We start from the raw sequence: 18945 nt of genomic DNA, 5'->3' as shown, positions 1-18945 counted from the left end.
TTGTAATATTGTCTAAAACCTGGGAGACTTATGCCTCTTGCTTTGTTTTTTTCCTCATGATTGCTTTGGCAATTCTGCATCTCTTATATTTATATGATTCCATATAAATTTAAAGATTATTCATTCTAGTTCTGTGAAAAATTCATGGGTAATTTGATCAGAATCACATTAAATTTATAGATTGCTTTGGGTAGCATGGCCATTTTAATAATGTTAATTCTTCAAATAAAACAGTATGAGATATCTTTCCATTTCTTTAAATCACTCTGTTTCCTTTATCAATGGTTTATAGTTTTCAGCATATAAGTTTTTCACCTCCTTGGTCAGGTTCATGTCTAAGTACTTTGTTTTTTGATGAGATTTTAATAGCATGAGTTATTTTATAATAATAATGGTCTCAAATCTGGTTCTCACATAAAAATATAAGCTTAATGGTATGAAACCAAGGATCACATCTTCAGGATTATAAGTTTATTCTTATTATATATTATTCAAAGTGTATTTGTAAGCTTAATTTTCATGATTGGTAATAAAAACTCTTTGTGGAAGCTTCATTTAACAGAGGAGCTATTTGAGTAGGAAGGAGAAAAACAAATTTGCAAACTAAGCATGTCTTCAAAAATTTTAATAGGAATAACAGATACTTTGTTTTGAAAAAGTGGAAGCAAAATTATTACTGCTTAAAGATAGCATCTTACACATGGTTGGTATTTTTGTGTTCTTCACTTCAAAACATGCAGGTGCAATGTCATAATATCTGCAGATGTTGATTTCTGATTATAGAACTCTTATCTTCTGCCGAGCATGGTTTAATTTATATCTGCATGGAAATGAAGAATGCAATATATTTTGGATTCAAATAAAGATAACTTACTAAAGTCCTCTTTTGATTACAATCATCTTTCTTAGGATTACACTTCATTTATGTTACATTAAATGGTTCTTTAAATAAATGTCTTGGTACCAGGAGGGAATATGTAAATAACTTACCTAGTGATTCATGATGCTGTAAAGTGACTCTGTTGTGTGGAAGTGTATCAAAGTTAGGTGCCCATCGCCAGTACGATGTGGTAGGTTGAATAATGCCCCCCTCAAAAATGTCCACACCCCAACCCCCAAAACCTATGAATTTCTTATCTTACATGGAAAAAAAACGCTGATGTGATTACGTTAAGGATCTTGAGAATGGGAATATTAGTCTGGGTTATCAAGGGGACCACAGTGTAGTCATAGGGTCTTTACAAGCAGAAAGCAAGAGGGCCAAAGGCTGAAGAAAGGGATGGGATGAGGGGAGCAGAGGTTGCATTGATGTATTCTGAAAACGGGGGAAAGGACCCTGAAGGGACCCAAGGTATACAGGCAGCCTCTACAAGCTGTGAAAGATGAGGAAGCAGATTCTCTCCTAAAACCTCCAGAAAGAACACAGTCTGTCTTAAAACTTCTGACTTACAAAATTTCTGTTGTTTTAAGCCACTACATTTGTGGTAATTTGCTATAGCAATAGAAAACTGATGCATATGGCTTCAAAACACTCCATACTTTTAAAAGTCACAATTAAAAACATTTTTTTCTGTACAGACAATCATGCAATTAATACTAAAGGCAGTGTTTTATACTAGAAAGGGCATTGATTTTAGAGCTTGACACTCCTGAATTCAAATTATAATTCCACTACTTACTAGTTTTTCTGTGACCTTAGTCAAGATATTGGAGAAGGCAATGGCACCCAACTCCAGTACTCTTGCCTGGAGAATCCCATGCACAGAGGAGCCTGGTAGGCTACAGTCCATGGGATCGCGAAGAGTCAGACATGACTGAGCGACTTCACTTTCACTTTTCACTTTCATGCACTGGAGAAGGAAATGGCAACCCACTCCAGTGCTCTTGCCTGGAGCATCCCAGGGACGGTGGAGCCTGGTGGGCTGCCGTCTATGGGGTCGCACAGAGTCGGACATGGCTGAAGCGACTTAGCAGTAGCAGTCAAGATATTAAACATCTCTGACTCAGAGCTTGCTTATATATAAAATAAGGATAATACTGTCACGACTAGGTTGTGGGTATAAATTTAAGTAATATAGGTAAAGCATTGAGCATTGAGGTTTGTAAATTCCAGTGTTGACAGAAGTCAGGGCGTGCAAGTGAGGATTGCTCATGCCCAATCCAAAGAGCCCTGAGGGTACGCGGCTCCTACCAGCCGCTTCCACGTGGGGATACGGGTCACGTGCTTCCAGACATTCCATCTCCAGTCTAGAGAGGCTGCAAAGACAAATCTTAGCTTGAAGTGACCCAGTTTTTAAATGTTGACTTTTTAAATGTTCACAGATTCCCTTTTTTAAATTCCAGAAGGAAAAACTGAATTCTTGTCAAATTTAACCCATACCACCATCCCGTGGCCTCTAACCCACCACGTGTAGGTTCTCCATGTTGCTTAAACCTGTGGACGTTGACAGCCCTCAACAAGATGCTTTTAGTTCTGCTCTTACTCTTTCCTTCCTCTCCGCTCATGCCTTTCAGCCCAGACTGTGCTACGAACAGACTACAGCTGTGGGATCCCCCCAAACCTTCTGGGTCAAACAGCTCTCCACAACCAAGATCCCAGCGCTCCAGGTCCAGTACAGTGTAGGTCTGCAGAGCATCCCAGGCCTTGCCAGCTCCCTCCATCTCTCCAAACTGACATGGCCTGCATCTCAGCTGCTTCTTAACAGTTTGAACAGAGATCCAGAGAGATAACAGCTCTAGAGCAAAACTATTCTAAAAAATAAAACATGTTGACTTTTTAAAATATAGACCAAAAAAAGAGTGGCAATCCTAGCTTATTTAAACAAGAGACCCTTCTTTGGGCTTCCTGGGTGGCTCAGACAGAAAAGAATCTACCTGCAATGCAGGAGCCCTGGGTTTGATCCCTGGATCCAGAAGATCAGCTGGAGAATAGAATGGCTATCCTCTCCAATATTCTTGCCTGGAGAACTCCATGGACAAAGGAGCCTGCCGCCTATGGTCCATGGGGTTGCAAAGAGTCAGACACCACTGAGCAACTAACACCACTCTTTAGTCCTTGGCAGTAACAATTAACTTGTACAATTTAACTTGCCTTATGTGGGATAGGAAAATAGACAGACTATCTACTGAAATCTAATTTATAAGTATCAGTAAATTCCCCATGTAAGAGCAAACAGCTTGACTGGCATCCAGAAGAGGGACTACTATGGTTAATTTTAGCATTATAGTCCATTCTCTGTGACTGTCAGTCTATTCACCAGCTAAAGGAAAGATGGGAATATAGAAACCACAAAAACAACAACAAAAATGAGTTAAATTTTTATCAAAGTTGCTCCAAGCATATTTCTCTGCTAATAGTCTTATATAGTATATAACTAGAATTATAGAGCTCACTAAGGAATATTCTTTCAAAAATGATACCTAATGTAGTGATGGACAAAAGAAATGAGAAATGAATTAACTTGGCATGTGACATTTCTGAAAATTTAGTCTAGAAAAAATATATATATCTATACCGTGTCTTTTATGGTTTGAAATGAGGAAGAAAAGTCCAAACCATGCTGGGTTGGCAAGGGACAGAGGAGTGATCAGGGCACCTTGGCTGACAACGGGTCCCTGCGAGAAAACTTGCGGATAACTGGAACTGAAAAAGCTCTCTGGGGACAGAAGCTGTCCTAGGGGCTGATTGCCTTCTCTGACTCTTGTTTCACGGTGAACGTGGCTTCAGTTGTCAAGGTGGCTGTGTTCCTGTCTGCGTATCTCCTCTGGACTGCTGTCCCGCCATCTATTCATTTCCTGGTCCATAGTCCAGAGAGAGTGGTCTGCCGGACTCAGATAACAGCCTTCGCTCCCAGTGCGCAGCCTCCGGTACAGCATGCGGGCACCCGGCAGCTGCGGACGGGCATCCGCTCTTGCTCACCCCGCTCGGGGCGCCCTCGGGCACTGCTCCTGCTGGTGACGTAGCGGAAGTGCGGGGCTGTGTCGGCTAAAAGAGTAAGGTAGGCAGAGAAACCATACTCTGTTTTAAATATCAAACAGAAGAGCAGACTGGGATCAAATACCTCAGTTTCTTTCTTTTTTTTTCTTAACTAAAAACTTGAGACTGTAACCAATGTGAATTGGATGGGTGTTTTTGCTCCTTTATTATGTTTTGGACAAAATGCCATTTTTTGTAGCTTGAATGATTTAAATATATTTGCATAATTCAGTTACATCCAACTCTATGTTTTTAGGCTTCTTTCTACTAAAAAAAATATAGAAAATCGCATTCTGCTTTCCAAATCCCTGGAATCCTTTCGAGTAAACAAAAGGTCCTGTATACCCCACACACATTAATGCTGTGCAGACAGGAAGGAGTTAATGTAGATATTTTTTTAAAAGATAATTTTAATTTATCGTAGTCTGGCTGGTGGAACACTTTGTATTTATATTGCATTTTTCTCAAATGCAGTCTTTATCTAATCCTCACAGAAATCCCCATGACAAAAGTATTTCTCATTTTATGGATGAGGAAACTGTTATAGAAAAGCGACTTATCTAGTCACCCAGAGAATTAGTGATGTAAGGATTAGAGCTCTCTATTCGGTACCTAGCACCAGTAAATCACCACTTTTGCCTTAATACCTATGCATAAAATGTATTTTCTAGATGAATTATTCCCAACAAAATGTCCTGGAAATCAAGCATGACGTTGAGAAAGTACCAGAGCTGATTCTGACACAGTACCAAAGCTACCTTATGTGGATCTGTATTCTTTTTTGTTTGCTATTATTCATTTTTTTACTTATGGAGATGCATGTTAAAGCAAAATCTGCCTAAATGTAAAAATTCCTTCAGGACTTTTTAGCATGTTACGGCTGCCTGGAGGAACTCTAACCTCTGGCCAGATTCAGGGACCTCATCTGACACTCTTAGTCCAGGCTTCTGCCTGCACACCTCCAGCAACGGGGCCGTCACTGCCTCACAAAAATGTGTGTTTCACTGTTAGACAAGTTTAAGAATGTTTGAGGTTTGTTTGTGTGTTTTATAAATTCCATGGATGGATTCCTCCTGTGCCTTCTGGACTGTGTGAAATAATTTTATTTTCTTGTCTATTTAATGGCCCTTCAAAGAATTGGAAATAACGGCTAGGTCACTAGTTAGTCTTCAGTACCTTAGCTAAAGAACTTAAGTTCCTCAACCATTCCTCTAATAGGAAGGTTTCCAGAACTCTCACCTACTCTGATTCCTTCTCCCTTAGATTTTTAAAAATTGCATGAGCACTTAATGTAAAGTACTCCATTTTTCTATTCGGTGGCACTTCAGGGCGCTCCATCAGACTCCATTGTACATGCATTGCTATAATGTTTGCCAGCGTCCTCCGTGTCATTTCACAATCTGCAAAGATGTAATAAAATTTCAAGTGTGATCAAAGTATTATGTTATAATTAAAATTATTCTAAGGATACTTATAGTCTAGCAACTATAAAATTAATCACAAGCTGAGCCATAAATATAACCTTGGGTGCCCATTAATCATGTGCTTCGTAAACTGTGTTATTCACTTTTTAATGCCAAATGTTCATTCATTAACAGGAAAATAACAGTATCATTTATGCATCTAATCAGAGTACTCAGATTTAGTCTTTATTAATTCATCCAGCAACTAGCACTCAGGTATTGTTGGTATCTAATAAGGAGCAGAAGCAGAAGATATTAAGAAGAGGTGGCAACAATACACAGAACAACTGTACAAAAAAAATCTTCATGACCCAGAAAACCATGAAGATGTGATCAGTCATGTAGAGCCAGACACCCTGGAATGCGAAGCCAAGTGGGCCTTAGGAAGCATTACTATGAACAAAGCTAATGGAGGTGATGGAATTCCAGTGGAGCTATTTCAAATCCTAAAAGAGATGCTGTGAAAGTGCTGCACTCAATATGCCAGCAAATGTGGAAAACTCAGCAGTGGCCACAGGACTGGAAAAGGTCAGTTTTCATTCTGGTCCCAAAGAAGGGCAATGCCAAAGAATGTTCAAACTACCACACAATTGCACTCATCTCATATTCTAGCAAAGCAATGCTCAAAATTCTCCAAGCCAGGCTTCACAGTACCTGAAACGAGAACTTCCAGATGTTCAAGCTGGATTTAGAAAAGCCAGAGGAGCCAGAGATCAAACTGCCAACATCTGTTGGATCATCAAAAAAGCAAGAGAATTCCAGAAAGACATCTACTTCTGCTTTATTGATTACACCAAAGCCTTTGACTGTGTGGATCACCACAAACTCTGGAAAATTCTTAAAGAGATGGGAATACCAGACCATATGACCTGCCTCCTGAGAAATCTGTATGCAGGTCAAGAAGCAATAGTAGAACCAGACATGAAACAACATACTGGTTCCAAATTTGGAAAGGAGTATGTCAAGGTTGTATATTGTCACCCTGCTTATTTAACTTATATGCAGAGTACATCATGCAAAATGTCAGGCTGGATGAAGCACAAACTGGAATCAAGATTGCTGGGAGAAATATCAGTAACCTCAGATATGTAGATGACACCACCCTTATGGCAGAAAGTGAAGAGGAATTGAAGAGCTTATTGATGAAGGTGAAAGAGGAGACCAAAAAAATTGGCTTAAAACTCAACATTCAAAAAACAAAGATCATCGCACCTGGTCCCATCACTTCATGGCAAATAGATGGGGAAACAATGGAAGCAGTGACTGACTTTATATTCTTGGACTCCAAAATCACTGCAGATGGTGACTGCAGCCATGAAATTAAAAGATGCTTGCTCCCTGGAAGAAAAGCTATGATCAACCTAGACAGAATATTAAAAAGCAGACATATTACTTTGCCTACAAAGGTCCATCTACTCAGAGCTATGGTTTTTCCAGTAGTCAGATATGGATGTGAGAGTTGGACTATAAAGAAAGCTGAGTGCTGAAGAATTGATGCTTTTGAACTGTGGTGTTGGAAAAGATTCCTGAGAGTCTCTTAGACTGCAAGGAGATCCAACCAGTCCATCCTAAAGGAAATCAGTCCTGAATATACATTGAAAGGACTGATGTTGAAGCTGGAATTCCAATACTTTGGCCACCTGATGGGAAGAACTGACTCATTTCAAAAGACCCTGATGCTGGGGAAGATTGAAGGTGAGAGGAGTAGGGGACAACAGAGAATGAGATGGTTGGATGGCATCATAGACTTGATGGAGTTTGAGCAAGCTCCCAGAGTTGGTGATGGACAGGTAAGCCTGGTGTGCTGCAGTCCATGGGGTCACAAAGCGTCACACCTGACTGAAGGACTGAACTGAAATGAACTGAACTGAATAAAAAGAGATTTGTTTTTGAAACAGAACCCGTAATGTATTTGCTATTTTAAGAGTTAGAAATTTAACTAAGTAATAAGGTCCCCTGCATCACATATTCCAACCAATGAAAGCATTTTCAGGTCTTCTTTTTACATTCATCCAAAAAAGAGCCACTTGAACCAATGCCTAATTAAGAACCTTATTCCCAAATTAGTTTCTTTATTTGAATCCCTCCTTTTGCAGCAGTTATTTAGTGCCACTGATAAAATATAGAAGGTTGATGACTTTTCATCAATCGTTTCCTCTCTTGAAGAGGAAAGCAGGTGTTTCACACCTACACAGGCTGTCACCAAGCCCTGCTGCAAGGGGGTCAGACAGTCTGGAGGTGTATTGCTGAGGCCCGGGCTGGAGACAGAATCAGCCAGGTTTCTGGAGAGCACTCAGTACTCACCCTTGCGCATTCAGTAAAAGCAGCCATATCAGAACACTCTGATATCTGCCATGGGTACACATTCCAGGGCCAAATTTGACCAAGTATCCTGATGAGATCTGGCAATTGCTCGACAGTGTGCAAAGAGTACAGTTGGCAGGAAGGCTCATTCCGTTCATTTGTGCAGCTACAAAAGAGGGAATCCTGCTGTCCATGTGCGAAGCTGGGAACAAGTACAATGCCCAGCTCACAGAACTCTACCCAGATGCCAATGCAAGGTTTGCCATGCATTTTGGATTTCTCTCTCATGACGAAGATGATGCCAACAATGTGACCATCTGTTCCCACAAACAAAATAACATGTTGCATGGATGAAAAGACACCCACGCTGACTGTGGTTGATGGAGAGCCTTTTGTTTTCAGTTCTCAGAGGTATTTTTTTTAGTTGTTCTGCTTTGAATCCAAGAATGGAAAATAACTGGTTTCTCATCTTCATCAATAAGCTATGATTGAAGATTTATTTTATAATTGAAATGCTTATCCACAAAGCAAACTAGGCTATAATTAATTTCTAAATAGCCCAGATTTGTCATAATGGAGCATCCTTTTAGAAAGGCTTGGTAATATCTAGAGGAGACCTGGTAAGATGTGAAGATCTGCTTACTTAGTTAAACCCAAATGTTGTGGAATAAAGATAAATTCTTTATTAGAATGGAAGAAAATAACTGCTGCAAAACGATTGGTCATATAATTGGTACTAGCAGAAAAGTAACAGCAAAGATACATATGCTGTGGATTGAATTAGCAATGGAAGAGGAAGAAGAGGATAATATAACTTATACCCATGTGCCTCTCTAAGAAGTAGTCACTAAAAGTCTCCTAAGGAATATTCTGTTTTACAGATTCTGCCTCTTTTATATTCAGGAGGGCTTTTTCTGAATTCTTTTATTCATTTTTCATGCTCTACTTCAATCCTAATATTCTTTGGGGGACAGGTGTTTCTAGAAATTCATATGTGCACAAAATAACTCATAGCCCTTTTTTGGTCCAGACTCCTTTGATGAGCTCACGTTAACCCTAGTTCCTCTCCATGGGAAAAAAATGCATACACAACATATAGCGTCGAGTTCCAGTCCAGGAATGTACTGGACATCCAGAGCCAGAGGTTATGAACTCTGCTTTAAAATACCATACAGTGATTGCCCCCAATATTTGTAGACATAGGAAAAAGAGTTGGCCATCCGCTTTCTTAGGCAGCAGTACATGGCACAGTGTCAAAGATCTGGAAAATGATTGTGGGAGGTGGATAAAAAGAAATAGAAATATATGACTTGAGCCAAATACATAAGGGAAATTCTTCTCTCTTATTTCTATCTCAAGTTTCTTAGTACAAAATGACATATGGAAAGTGTGTGTTTCCTATCTTCCAGCCGAAATTACTTTAATTCCAAAACAAAGGTAAATAGATGCAAAATGAAAAAAATCATCTTGGAAACTCCCGGAGTCTGTTGTATATTGTGTTAGTCACTCAGTCGTATCTGACTCTTTGCGATCGCATGGACTAGGATCCTAGGATCCCACTCGCTAGGATCCTCTGTCCATGGAATTCTCCACACAAGAATAATGGGGTGGGTTGCTATTCCCGTCTCCAAGGAATCTTCCCGACCCAGGAATCAAACCCTGATCTGGCCACATCACAGGCAGATTTTTTACTGAGTCAGCAGAAATTTTTTGTTTTAATTGCAAGTAATGACTTGAATTTATTCTTTAAACATGTTCCTGAAAAGCTTAGTATATTGAAAACTTTTAGATGGATCATAACAATTTTGATATTAAAGGACTTGTATGGTGAAAACTTTTGTAAAGTAAGCGATCATCTCCTGATTTATCAGTTTTGCAAACCCAAATCTTCAATACTGTGTTGGCTTAAGTTTTAAAATTATAATGTATTATAATAAAATAAGAATCATTATTTGGGCTTTGATTTCAATTTCCAAAACATAGTACATCCAATTAAAAATAAATTAGAAACTGTGAATAGTGAATTAAATTGTATTCATTTTATTTCTTTGCTCCCTCTGTGTTTTCTTTTTTTTTTTTTTTAATTTTATTTTATTTTTAAACTTTACATAACTGTATTAGATTTGCTGTGTTTTCTTTTTATATTAAGCCATTTACTTTCATTAAAATCTTCTCTAAAATTCAAATATTTACCCATGAATTGATTATTCTCTGGGTAAATTACAATTTAAACTATATTAATTGGAAACTGTATTTGTAGGTTTGAATGAAAAAATAAAAATGAATCTAATACATATTAGCTTGCATTGCTTCTTCAGAAAAGTGGTCATAGCTAAAATGATCAAATCAAAAACCATTTTTATCAATAAGCAAAATTAGAATGCAAAATTCTAAATACCAATGACATCCTTTTTGCCTGTTTTATTTTTCTGAATTTTTGATGAATCAATTTCAGCCATAAATTATGAATACTTTAGCAAACTGAAAATGCCTTTTGAATGTTAATTATTTTGAATATTAATCCTTATTAATCTCAGCTTTGCTAATATCAAAAAGAAATTATACCATGTGAAATTTCTGTTGCATAATGCACCACATTTAAGTGTATTTTTTAATCAGTCTGAAAGTTCTGCATGTTATTAATGTCTCCTGAATAATATCCTATTTTGTTCAGAGGAATCTGAGAGGAGGTGTTCTGGAGAAGACCATCCTGAAAAAACAAAAACAAGCATCATCTGCTGTCCAACACAGCTGTATTAAGAGTGGCATATAGTCTTCTATTTATATGTTGTTTCTTTTCCACAGACAAAGTCTCTGAGAAAAATACACATGAAGATAAGACCATAAACCCTGGCTCTCAAAATGCAGCAGCATCAACTGGAGCAAAACCAGAGCAGAAGGAAATGGGGACAGGGAAAGAAGACCCAGTTAGGTAAGAGCTCAATAAAATACCTAACTCGGCACTCTGAACTTCAAACAGCTAGTCCTCAGGACACGACTGAGCGACTTTCACACTTTCCCATCCTCACTTGAGCTGAGCACAGGCCGGGAGGACTACATCAGTCACACGGCACGGGGACCGGGCCAGAGCTATGGGCGGCGTCGGTCTGTCCAGCTCACTGTTCCTTCGCAGCCCGCCACGGCCGCGAACCAGGATCTTTAGGCACCCAGTTGGCCATAGTCCATAGCACACCAACAAAAACATTGTCGTCACATGTCTGAGTCATTAATATCATCTTGCCAACAGCCTACATACTTATGAGACTTGAATTTTTTTAAAGGACTTGCAGAGAATGTATGATTCTTCTCTGAATTCACAAAGAAATAGCTACTTCAATACTGCAAACATTTTATTGTTCCAGAAGACTAGTGTTTCTTTTCATCTGCTAAAGAAAGTGTGATATGATAACCAAGAATAATTACAGAAAGAGATAATCTTTATGCCACTGAAGGAATACAGTTATATAAATACTTCCCACAAAATTACTGGAAATATCACAAAGGAAATGGCAATTTCCATGTGAATCAGCAAATCCACAATAAAACCCAGTTTGAAGCTCCTTAACTTGGCCACCGCTTGGCATGTTATTATGTGTCTGCTGATCCAATTTGAATTGCTTGACTATAGTCAATATAATTGAAATAAGCGTACCCTTCTTATTTAAGAGGCAAGAAGAGCTGTCATTTATAAAAAGGTTAAAAGTACCTTTGCTTCTCCTCCACCCCCTATTCCCACTTCTCTCCCAGCAGCTCTACTGCATTAAACTGTGAGCTGCCAAGAGGTGTTACAATGATAATTTGGGACCCAGTGTATTGAGTTGAACAACAGGCATCAGAAAAAGTGCATTTTCAATAAGCATAGATTTGACTGTATGAGAAAATAAAGTCAAGCTTACTCTACCACACATACAAAAAATAGCTTGACAAAAATTAAACATGACATTTTATTTAGGCAGAGAGAAGATACTTAAACTCTGAAGTAAATATTAGACTCTCAGAACTGGGATAAGTATTTATATTATATCTGTAACGGTTGACATTTATAGACAGTTTACAGTCCTTTTGGTGAGTCACTGTTGTCTTTACTGCAAAGACAAGCAGCCAAGGCACAAAGAGATTAATTAGTTTGCCTCTAGTCATAGGGTCAGCTCCGCCAAGATCAGACAGTGGAAAAGTCAGATCCTGGAGTGGAACTCTCCCTGCCTCCCACCAGTACACTCGCTGCTAATCAACAGCTTAACTTTCTGAACTGATCTCTCTTTCTAGCATTTATTTTAGTATATTTTATTTTTTGTAACAACCAGGATGATAGGTAGTTTTTCAAAGGACTGAAGTGGAAGCCATAACCAACATTTTTCGGGACACATTCTTCTTCACCTAATAGAGTACTTTAACTTTTCTGAAGTATGAAAATGCAGACATTTCAGTTACCCGAAAAATGGGTCATATCTTAAACACACAAAACTCCTGGACATGGCCTTGTCTGTTACCCCAGAGCGTAGTTCCTTCCCCTTCTTCCTATCTCTCTGCTCTAGTCACACCAGTCCCATTTCAGACTCTTGGACTCATGAACTGATTATTCTCTGGAATGTTTGATTATTCATTTTGCAATATGGGCTTCCCAGGTGACTCAGACAGTAAACAATTTACCTGCAATGCCGAAGACCTGGGTTCAATCCCTGGGTCAGGAAGATGCCCTAGAGAAGGGAAGGGCAACCCACTCCAGTCTTCTTGCCTGAAGAATCCCATGGGCAGAGGACCCTGGCGGGCTACATTCCACGGGGTCACAAGGAGTCAGACACGACTGAGTGACTAACACTTTCACTTTGCAATATAAGCAGCAAAATCTCTTGAGAATTACTGACAGACTGAGTAGACCCATGTTAGTTTAAAGCTCTGGCTTTATAGCCAACCACACTTTTCCTCAGGATGGAGGGAGAACCAGTTACATTGAAGGAGCAGCTTAAAAGGATGACTGGAAATTCCAGCGTCACTTTTGACTAATATGACTAGAAATCCTAATTTTAAATCCCGTGGAGGACTTACCAAAGCCTTCCTCTTTTGATTTCACAGGCATCAAGGGTACCACATCTTGAGTCCTAGAGAGCAGAGGTTTTGTACATAACTAGAAAATATCAATGGTAAAATAAATTTCTATTAAAAGTATTATTTCACAACATTCTCAATGAGTAATAATGATTTTGATATCTTCAGTTATTACAAATCAGCAACTTTAAACCTGGGCAAAACCAGGTTTTAAAACCAGGTTTTAAAAAGCTCCTTCTCCTTGAAAAACATTAAGGATTTGATTGATTGCAGGTGCTAAATATAGAAGCTGTGTGAATGACATTCTCACCTTAACTTTTTGAACTTAAAAAAGTTAGATTATTAATAAATAAAACTTAAAGTCAGGTTTTTTATTCTAAGTGCATATATTTTATCCTCTGACCTAAGCCATGGGTTGAATAGGAATTATGTGTCCAAGCTGATCGATTAGTATTGGGGAGAATGCTTGTTGTAGATTTTTTCTGTCTTTGTGTGTAAAGTACACTGTGATATTATTGATTATGCCTTTAGTTTCTGTCACACTTAGCAAAAGATATGCCAGAGGTAGATAACAAGAGAACCAACAGGATATAGATATAAATATATTTTTAACAACAAGATTGTTGTTGTTCAGTCACTCAGTCATGCCCATTTTTTTGTGACCCCATGGACTGCAGCATGCCAGGCTTCCCTGTCCTTCGTCATCTCCTGGAGCTTGCTCAAACTCATGTCCATTGAGTTAGTGATGCCATCCAGCCATCTCATTCTCTGTCATCCCCTTCTCCTCCTGCCTTCAATCTTTCCCAGCATCAGGGGCTTTTCCAGTGAGTCAGTTCTTTGCATCAGGAGGCCAAAGTATTGGAGCTTCAGCTTCAGTATCAGTCCTTCCAATCTATGTTCAGGACTGATTTCCTTTAGGATGGACTGGTTGGATATCCTTGCAGTCCAAGGGACTCTCAGAAGTCTTCTCCAACACCACAGTTCAAAAGCATCAGTTCTTCAATGCTCAGCCTTCTTTATAGTCCAACTCTCACATCCATACATGACTACTGGAAAAACCATAGCTTTGACTAGACGGATCTTTGTTGGCAAAATAATGTCTCTGCTTTTTAATATGCTGTCCAGTTTTGTCATAGCTTTTCTTCCAAGCAGCAAGTGTCTTTTAATCTCATGGCTGCAGTCACCATCTGCAGTGATTTTGGAGCCAAAGAAAAGAAAGTCAGTCATTGTTTCCCCATCTATTTGTCATGAAGTGACGGGCCCTGATGTCATGATGTTCGTTTTCTGAATGTTCAGTTTTAAGCCAGCTTTTTCACTCTCTTCTTTTACCTTCATCAAAAAGCTCTTTAGTTCCTCTTTGCTTTCTGCCATAAGGGTGGTGTCATCTGCATATCTGAGGTTATTGATATCTCTCCCAGCAATCTTGATTCCAGTTTGTGCTTCATCCAGCCCAGCATTTCGCATGATGTACTCTGCATAGAAGTTAAATAAGCAGGGTGACAATATACAGCCTTGACGTCTTCCTTTCCCAATTTGGAACCAGTCTGTTGTTCCATGTCTAATTCTAACTGTTGCTTCTTAACCTGCATACAGGTTTCACAGGAAGCAGTTAAGGTGGTCTGATTTTACCGTCTCTTTAAGAATTGTCCAGTTGGTTGTGATCCACACAGTCAAAGGCTTTAGCATAGTCAATGAAGCAGAAGTAGATGTTTCCTGGAATTCTCTTGCTTTGTCTATGATCCAATGGACACTGGCAATTTGATCTCTGGTTCCTCTGCCCTTTCTAAATTCAGCTTATACACCTGGAAGTTCATGTTCACATACTGTTGAAGCCTGACATGGAGAATTTTGAGCATTACTTTGCTACCATGTGAAATGAGTGCAATAGCGTGGTAGTTTGAACATTCTTTAGCACTGCCCTTCTTTGGGATTAGAATGAAAACAGACCTTTTACAGTCCTGTGTATAAACAAGACTTTATGTATATAAAGAGATTTATTATAAGGAATTGTCTCCGATGATAATGGAGGCTGGGAAGTCCCAACATCGCCAATCAGTGATCTAGAGACCCAGGAGAGCCAATGACATAGTTCAGGTCTAAATCTGAAACTCTCAGGATTGATGGTACAATTCCAGTTCAAAAGCCGGCAAGCTCAAGACCCCAGAAAGCACAAAGAGTCTAAATTCAGGAAGAGCTCTTGCCCCTGCCAGGAGGAGTCCCTCTCACTCATAGGAGGGTCCGCCTGTTTGTTCTGCTCATGCAGGCCCTCAGCTGATTGGACACACAGCTGTGTACTCTGGCTGTGGCTGTGAGGGTGCTTTGAATGACTTTGACATTTGAATGTATAGACTAAGTAAAGCAGAGTGCCGTCTCTAATGTAAGTGGCCCTCATCAGATCAGTTGAGGGCCTGCATGAGTAGAACAAAACAGCTGACCCTCCTGGAATGAGAGACTCTTTCTGGCAGGGACAGGAGCTCTTCCTGCCTTCAGACTCTGTGCCTCCTGGGGTCTTGAGCTTGCCAGCTTTCAAACTGGAATTATGCCATCAATCCTGAGACTTGCAGATTTAGACCTGAACTATGTCATTGGCTCTCCTGGGTCTCTAGGTGGTCCTGGTGGTAAAGAACCCACCTCCCAATGCAGGAGATGTAAGAGGTGCGGATTCGATCCCTGAGAAGATCCTCTGGAGGAGGACTTGGCAATCCACTCCAGTATTTTGCCTGGAGAATCTCATGGACAGAGGAGCCTGGCAGGACATGGTCCATAGAATTGCAAAGAGTTGGCCTTGACTGTCATGACCTGGCTTGCTTGCACAAATACCTGGGACCCTGTGGCTCAGGGTAGGTGACACATACTATTAATTGTCACACCATCTCCATTACTCACATAAAGCAGTTGACACTATACAAGTCCTTGTTTTTCTGATGCTAAAATACGGTCTTTTCTCACCATTTCACAGCCCTCTCCTCTTACCTGCAATGGACTGAATGTTTGTGCTCCTTCAAAATTCACATGCTCAAATTCTAACCCCCAATGTGATAGGGTTAGAAGATTGGGTCTTTAGGAGGTGGACTCCATCATAAATGAAATTCTTGCCCTTATAAAGAGGCCCTTGAGAGCCCTCTTGTCCTCTTTCCACCATGAGAGAATACAAGAATCCTATAAAACAGAAGAGAGCTCTCACCAGGACCCAACTATGCTGGCACAGTGATAGACTTCCAACCTCCAGAACTGTGAGAAATGAATTTCAGTTGTTTATATGCTACTAGTCCATTGTATTTGTTATAGCAACCTAAACTGAGTAAGACATCACCCAACTCTTTAATTTACAGCCTCAGTATGCTTAGACATACACAACAATGACCGTCTTCATTATGCCACAGAAGAGAAATTCTAATGTTAACTACTTACAAAGTTATGCCACATGTTTAAAAAATATTCTCTTTTCTCAAATATAGTTTTGTGAGGATAGAGGAGTATGAATATATGCCAAAGCCAAACTGACATATTATTTATGTCTATTAGCTCTTTATACAAACACAAAAAGGTGAGTAAAGTTTATATTATTATTATAAAGATGTGAATTCATAAAATAAAACCACTACTGTGATCCTGTGATTTTTTTCATCCAACTCCCAAGAAGTTTCTAAATACAGTCTAAAATTAATTTTCTAGCCATAGTAATAATACTTATCTCAGATACATGTCAACCCAGGAAGAGATTTCTTTTCAAGATATCCAAGTATTACATGTCTACCTTTCTGACTCCATTCTGAATCCATTTGTGGTAAACTAGTTTATTTCTTTTTATATTTATTGTTTTTTATATCACTTCAGAATTTTTGTAAACTGTTTAGCCAAGGGGAAAATTTTCTGTGCAAATATTCCCAGAAAAAAAGCAACCAACTCATTATCTTGTCAGATGAATCATTTCGCTTCTAAAAGACATGGGGTTCACCCCTGGAAAGTCCCAGTGATGCTGTTTGTCCATTACTAAGAAAAACAGCTTGTTTCTGGCATTCCATCTCAGCACAGTCTTATTTTTTAATATAAAAAAGTGTATTTTGATGGACGCTAATGAATAGCAAGCAAAAGAAGATGTGTTTTGCCTGGAAATGTCAAATAGCTATGTCTGAAAAGGAGACAAAGTTGAATGCCTGATAGGTTAAGTGGTTAAATGATGAACAAGCAAGTGAGTGAAAAGTTCAATGCCATGACTGGGGTGCACTGCAAGACTGACTTTTACCGTCTGGTGTATGGCTTTTCATCACCACCGCTACCCATCATGCCAAGAAGGAAGGTTATTTCTTTGAATAGTCTTCTGTGTTCATAATAGCAATCAGTCTCTATTTGGGTGGTTTTCAAATAGGCAGTACTTCACAGCAGGAACAATGAGTACAGAATAGAATTCAGAGTCTTATCAGCACTCATAAACACTGATGTTTATTGTCTTGTAGCTAGAAAAGGCAAGAATCACTGCCAGAAAGATACTTAAAAATCCATATGTGACTTTATAATTGCAGTAGAAAAGGAATGTCAGCTATCAAGTTTATAAAATAAAATACAATTGATACTGTAAAAATTTATAAGATTGTAGAAACCATAAAATCAGCTACCCATTTGCTGAGTTTATGAGATGAATAATAAAGAATGATGCACTATTACACTTAGCCCCAATTAAAATTTGCCTCTATGGTAAGCAATACTTTTATAATTAGGCATTGCAAACACTTTTAACAACAGATTGGCAACTCATTAATAATGATTGCTAACTATATTTCTAGCAATATGGCAGACTAAATATTTATATTAATAGAAAACTCTTTGAGGAGAATTTAATCAAATCTACTAGGTAAAATGCAAAACCTACATTTGAAAGCATTCCCCAGCTAGTGAAAAATAAATTCTTCTGATAGAAAGTTTTAGAAACTGGATGTTTGCCTTGAGGATTTTTCGAAACTCTACAACCTAGATCTGAGTTGAAATATATCACTAGTGAAATAAAACCTGGGATTAAACTGGATGCAAAAACAGATTGGAAATTCTTTCATAAAACTAGAATTCCACCAGGTAACCCACCGAAGGGTAAACTATTTCTCAGAGAGAAAAAGCTTGAGAAATACTTGGTCTTTGTCCTGATTTTGAGTGGGAAAAATAGAAGAAATTTAAAATTGGGAAGGGAGGCAGGGGATGGGGAAGAAAAGAGAAAAGAACATGGGAGGAGATGAAAGGAAAAGGAAAAGGGAGAAAATAAAATATTAGCCACAAGTCAGTATTCATATAGGCCTGGAACCAAGATTCTTATACTATCTGTATCCTAAAAAAAATTGAAGCTAAAAAATATTTAAAATAATTAAGTTTAAAAGCCCAGATATCTTCAAAAATCCAACAAAATTTGGAAGATAGTAAACCTTAAAAACACATCTCAAAATATCCTTATTGATAAAAGTCCAATTTTAGTCAAATTTAGTCAAAAATTACTAAACATATGAGGAAATAAATAACTATGAGCAACACTGCAGAAGCAACAAACTGCAGAATCAGACTCTTAAAAACCTACAGAGGATGAAATTATCCAAAATAGTATATTGCATAAAATAAGTATGCTATATATATATATATTAAAAGAAAGAAATGATTGAAAATAAGAAACATCAAACAAGAATTTGTCAAAACTGACAAGGTATTTTTGCAAATTAACTGAGAAAAACATCTAGAAACAAAAAATATAACCTCTAAAATTAGAAAGTTAGTGAGCTAGACCACAGATTAGAGAGTTGAAGAGCTAGCAAAGTGGATGACAAATCGGAAGAAATCACCCAGACTTCCACCAGAAAAAAAAGGATAAAAGCTATGAGAGCTAGATTAAAATTAACTGTGGAGGCAAGCATGAAAAGATAAAAAATGCATATAATCAGAATTCCAAAAAAATAATAAATAGAATGGTGGAGAATAAATATTCAAAGAGATATTCAAAGAGATTTTATTCCAATCCCAAAGAAAGTGAAAGAAAGTGAAGTCACTCAGTCATGTCCAACTCTTTGTGATCCCATGGACTGTAGTCTACCAGGCTTCTCTGTCCATGGGATTTTCCAGGCAAGAGTACTGGAGTGGGTTGCCATTTCCTTGAAAGGCAATGCCAAAGAATGTTCAAAT

The 18945-nt window shown here is 38.5% G+C and overlaps 1 protein-coding gene across 1 annotated transcript in view; it reads left to right on the top strand.

Annotated features, from left to right (window-relative positions):
* The window catches only part of CNGB3 (cyclic nucleotide gated channel subunit beta 3), a 191217-nt gene that overhangs the window by 9573 nt on the left and 162699 nt on the right, over positions 1 to 18945 (top strand). The window contains exon 3 of the mRNA XM_044928514.2: positions 10549 to 10675. Within this exon, the coding sequence (XP_044784449.2) occupies positions 10549 to 10675 (127 nt within the window). The remainder of the gene's footprint in view (positions 1 to 10548; positions 10676 to 18945) is intronic.

This window comes from Bubalus bubalis, chromosome 15 (genome assembly GCF_019923935.1).
Source record: "Bubalus bubalis isolate 160015118507 breed Murrah chromosome 15, NDDB_SH_1, whole genome shotgun sequence".
NCBI classification, from domain to species: domain Eukaryota; kingdom Metazoa; phylum Chordata; class Mammalia; order Artiodactyla; family Bovidae; genus Bubalus; species Bubalus bubalis.
The sequence above is the reverse complement of the archived record's forward strand: the minus strand, read 5'-3'. Positions and strand labels throughout refer to the sequence as shown.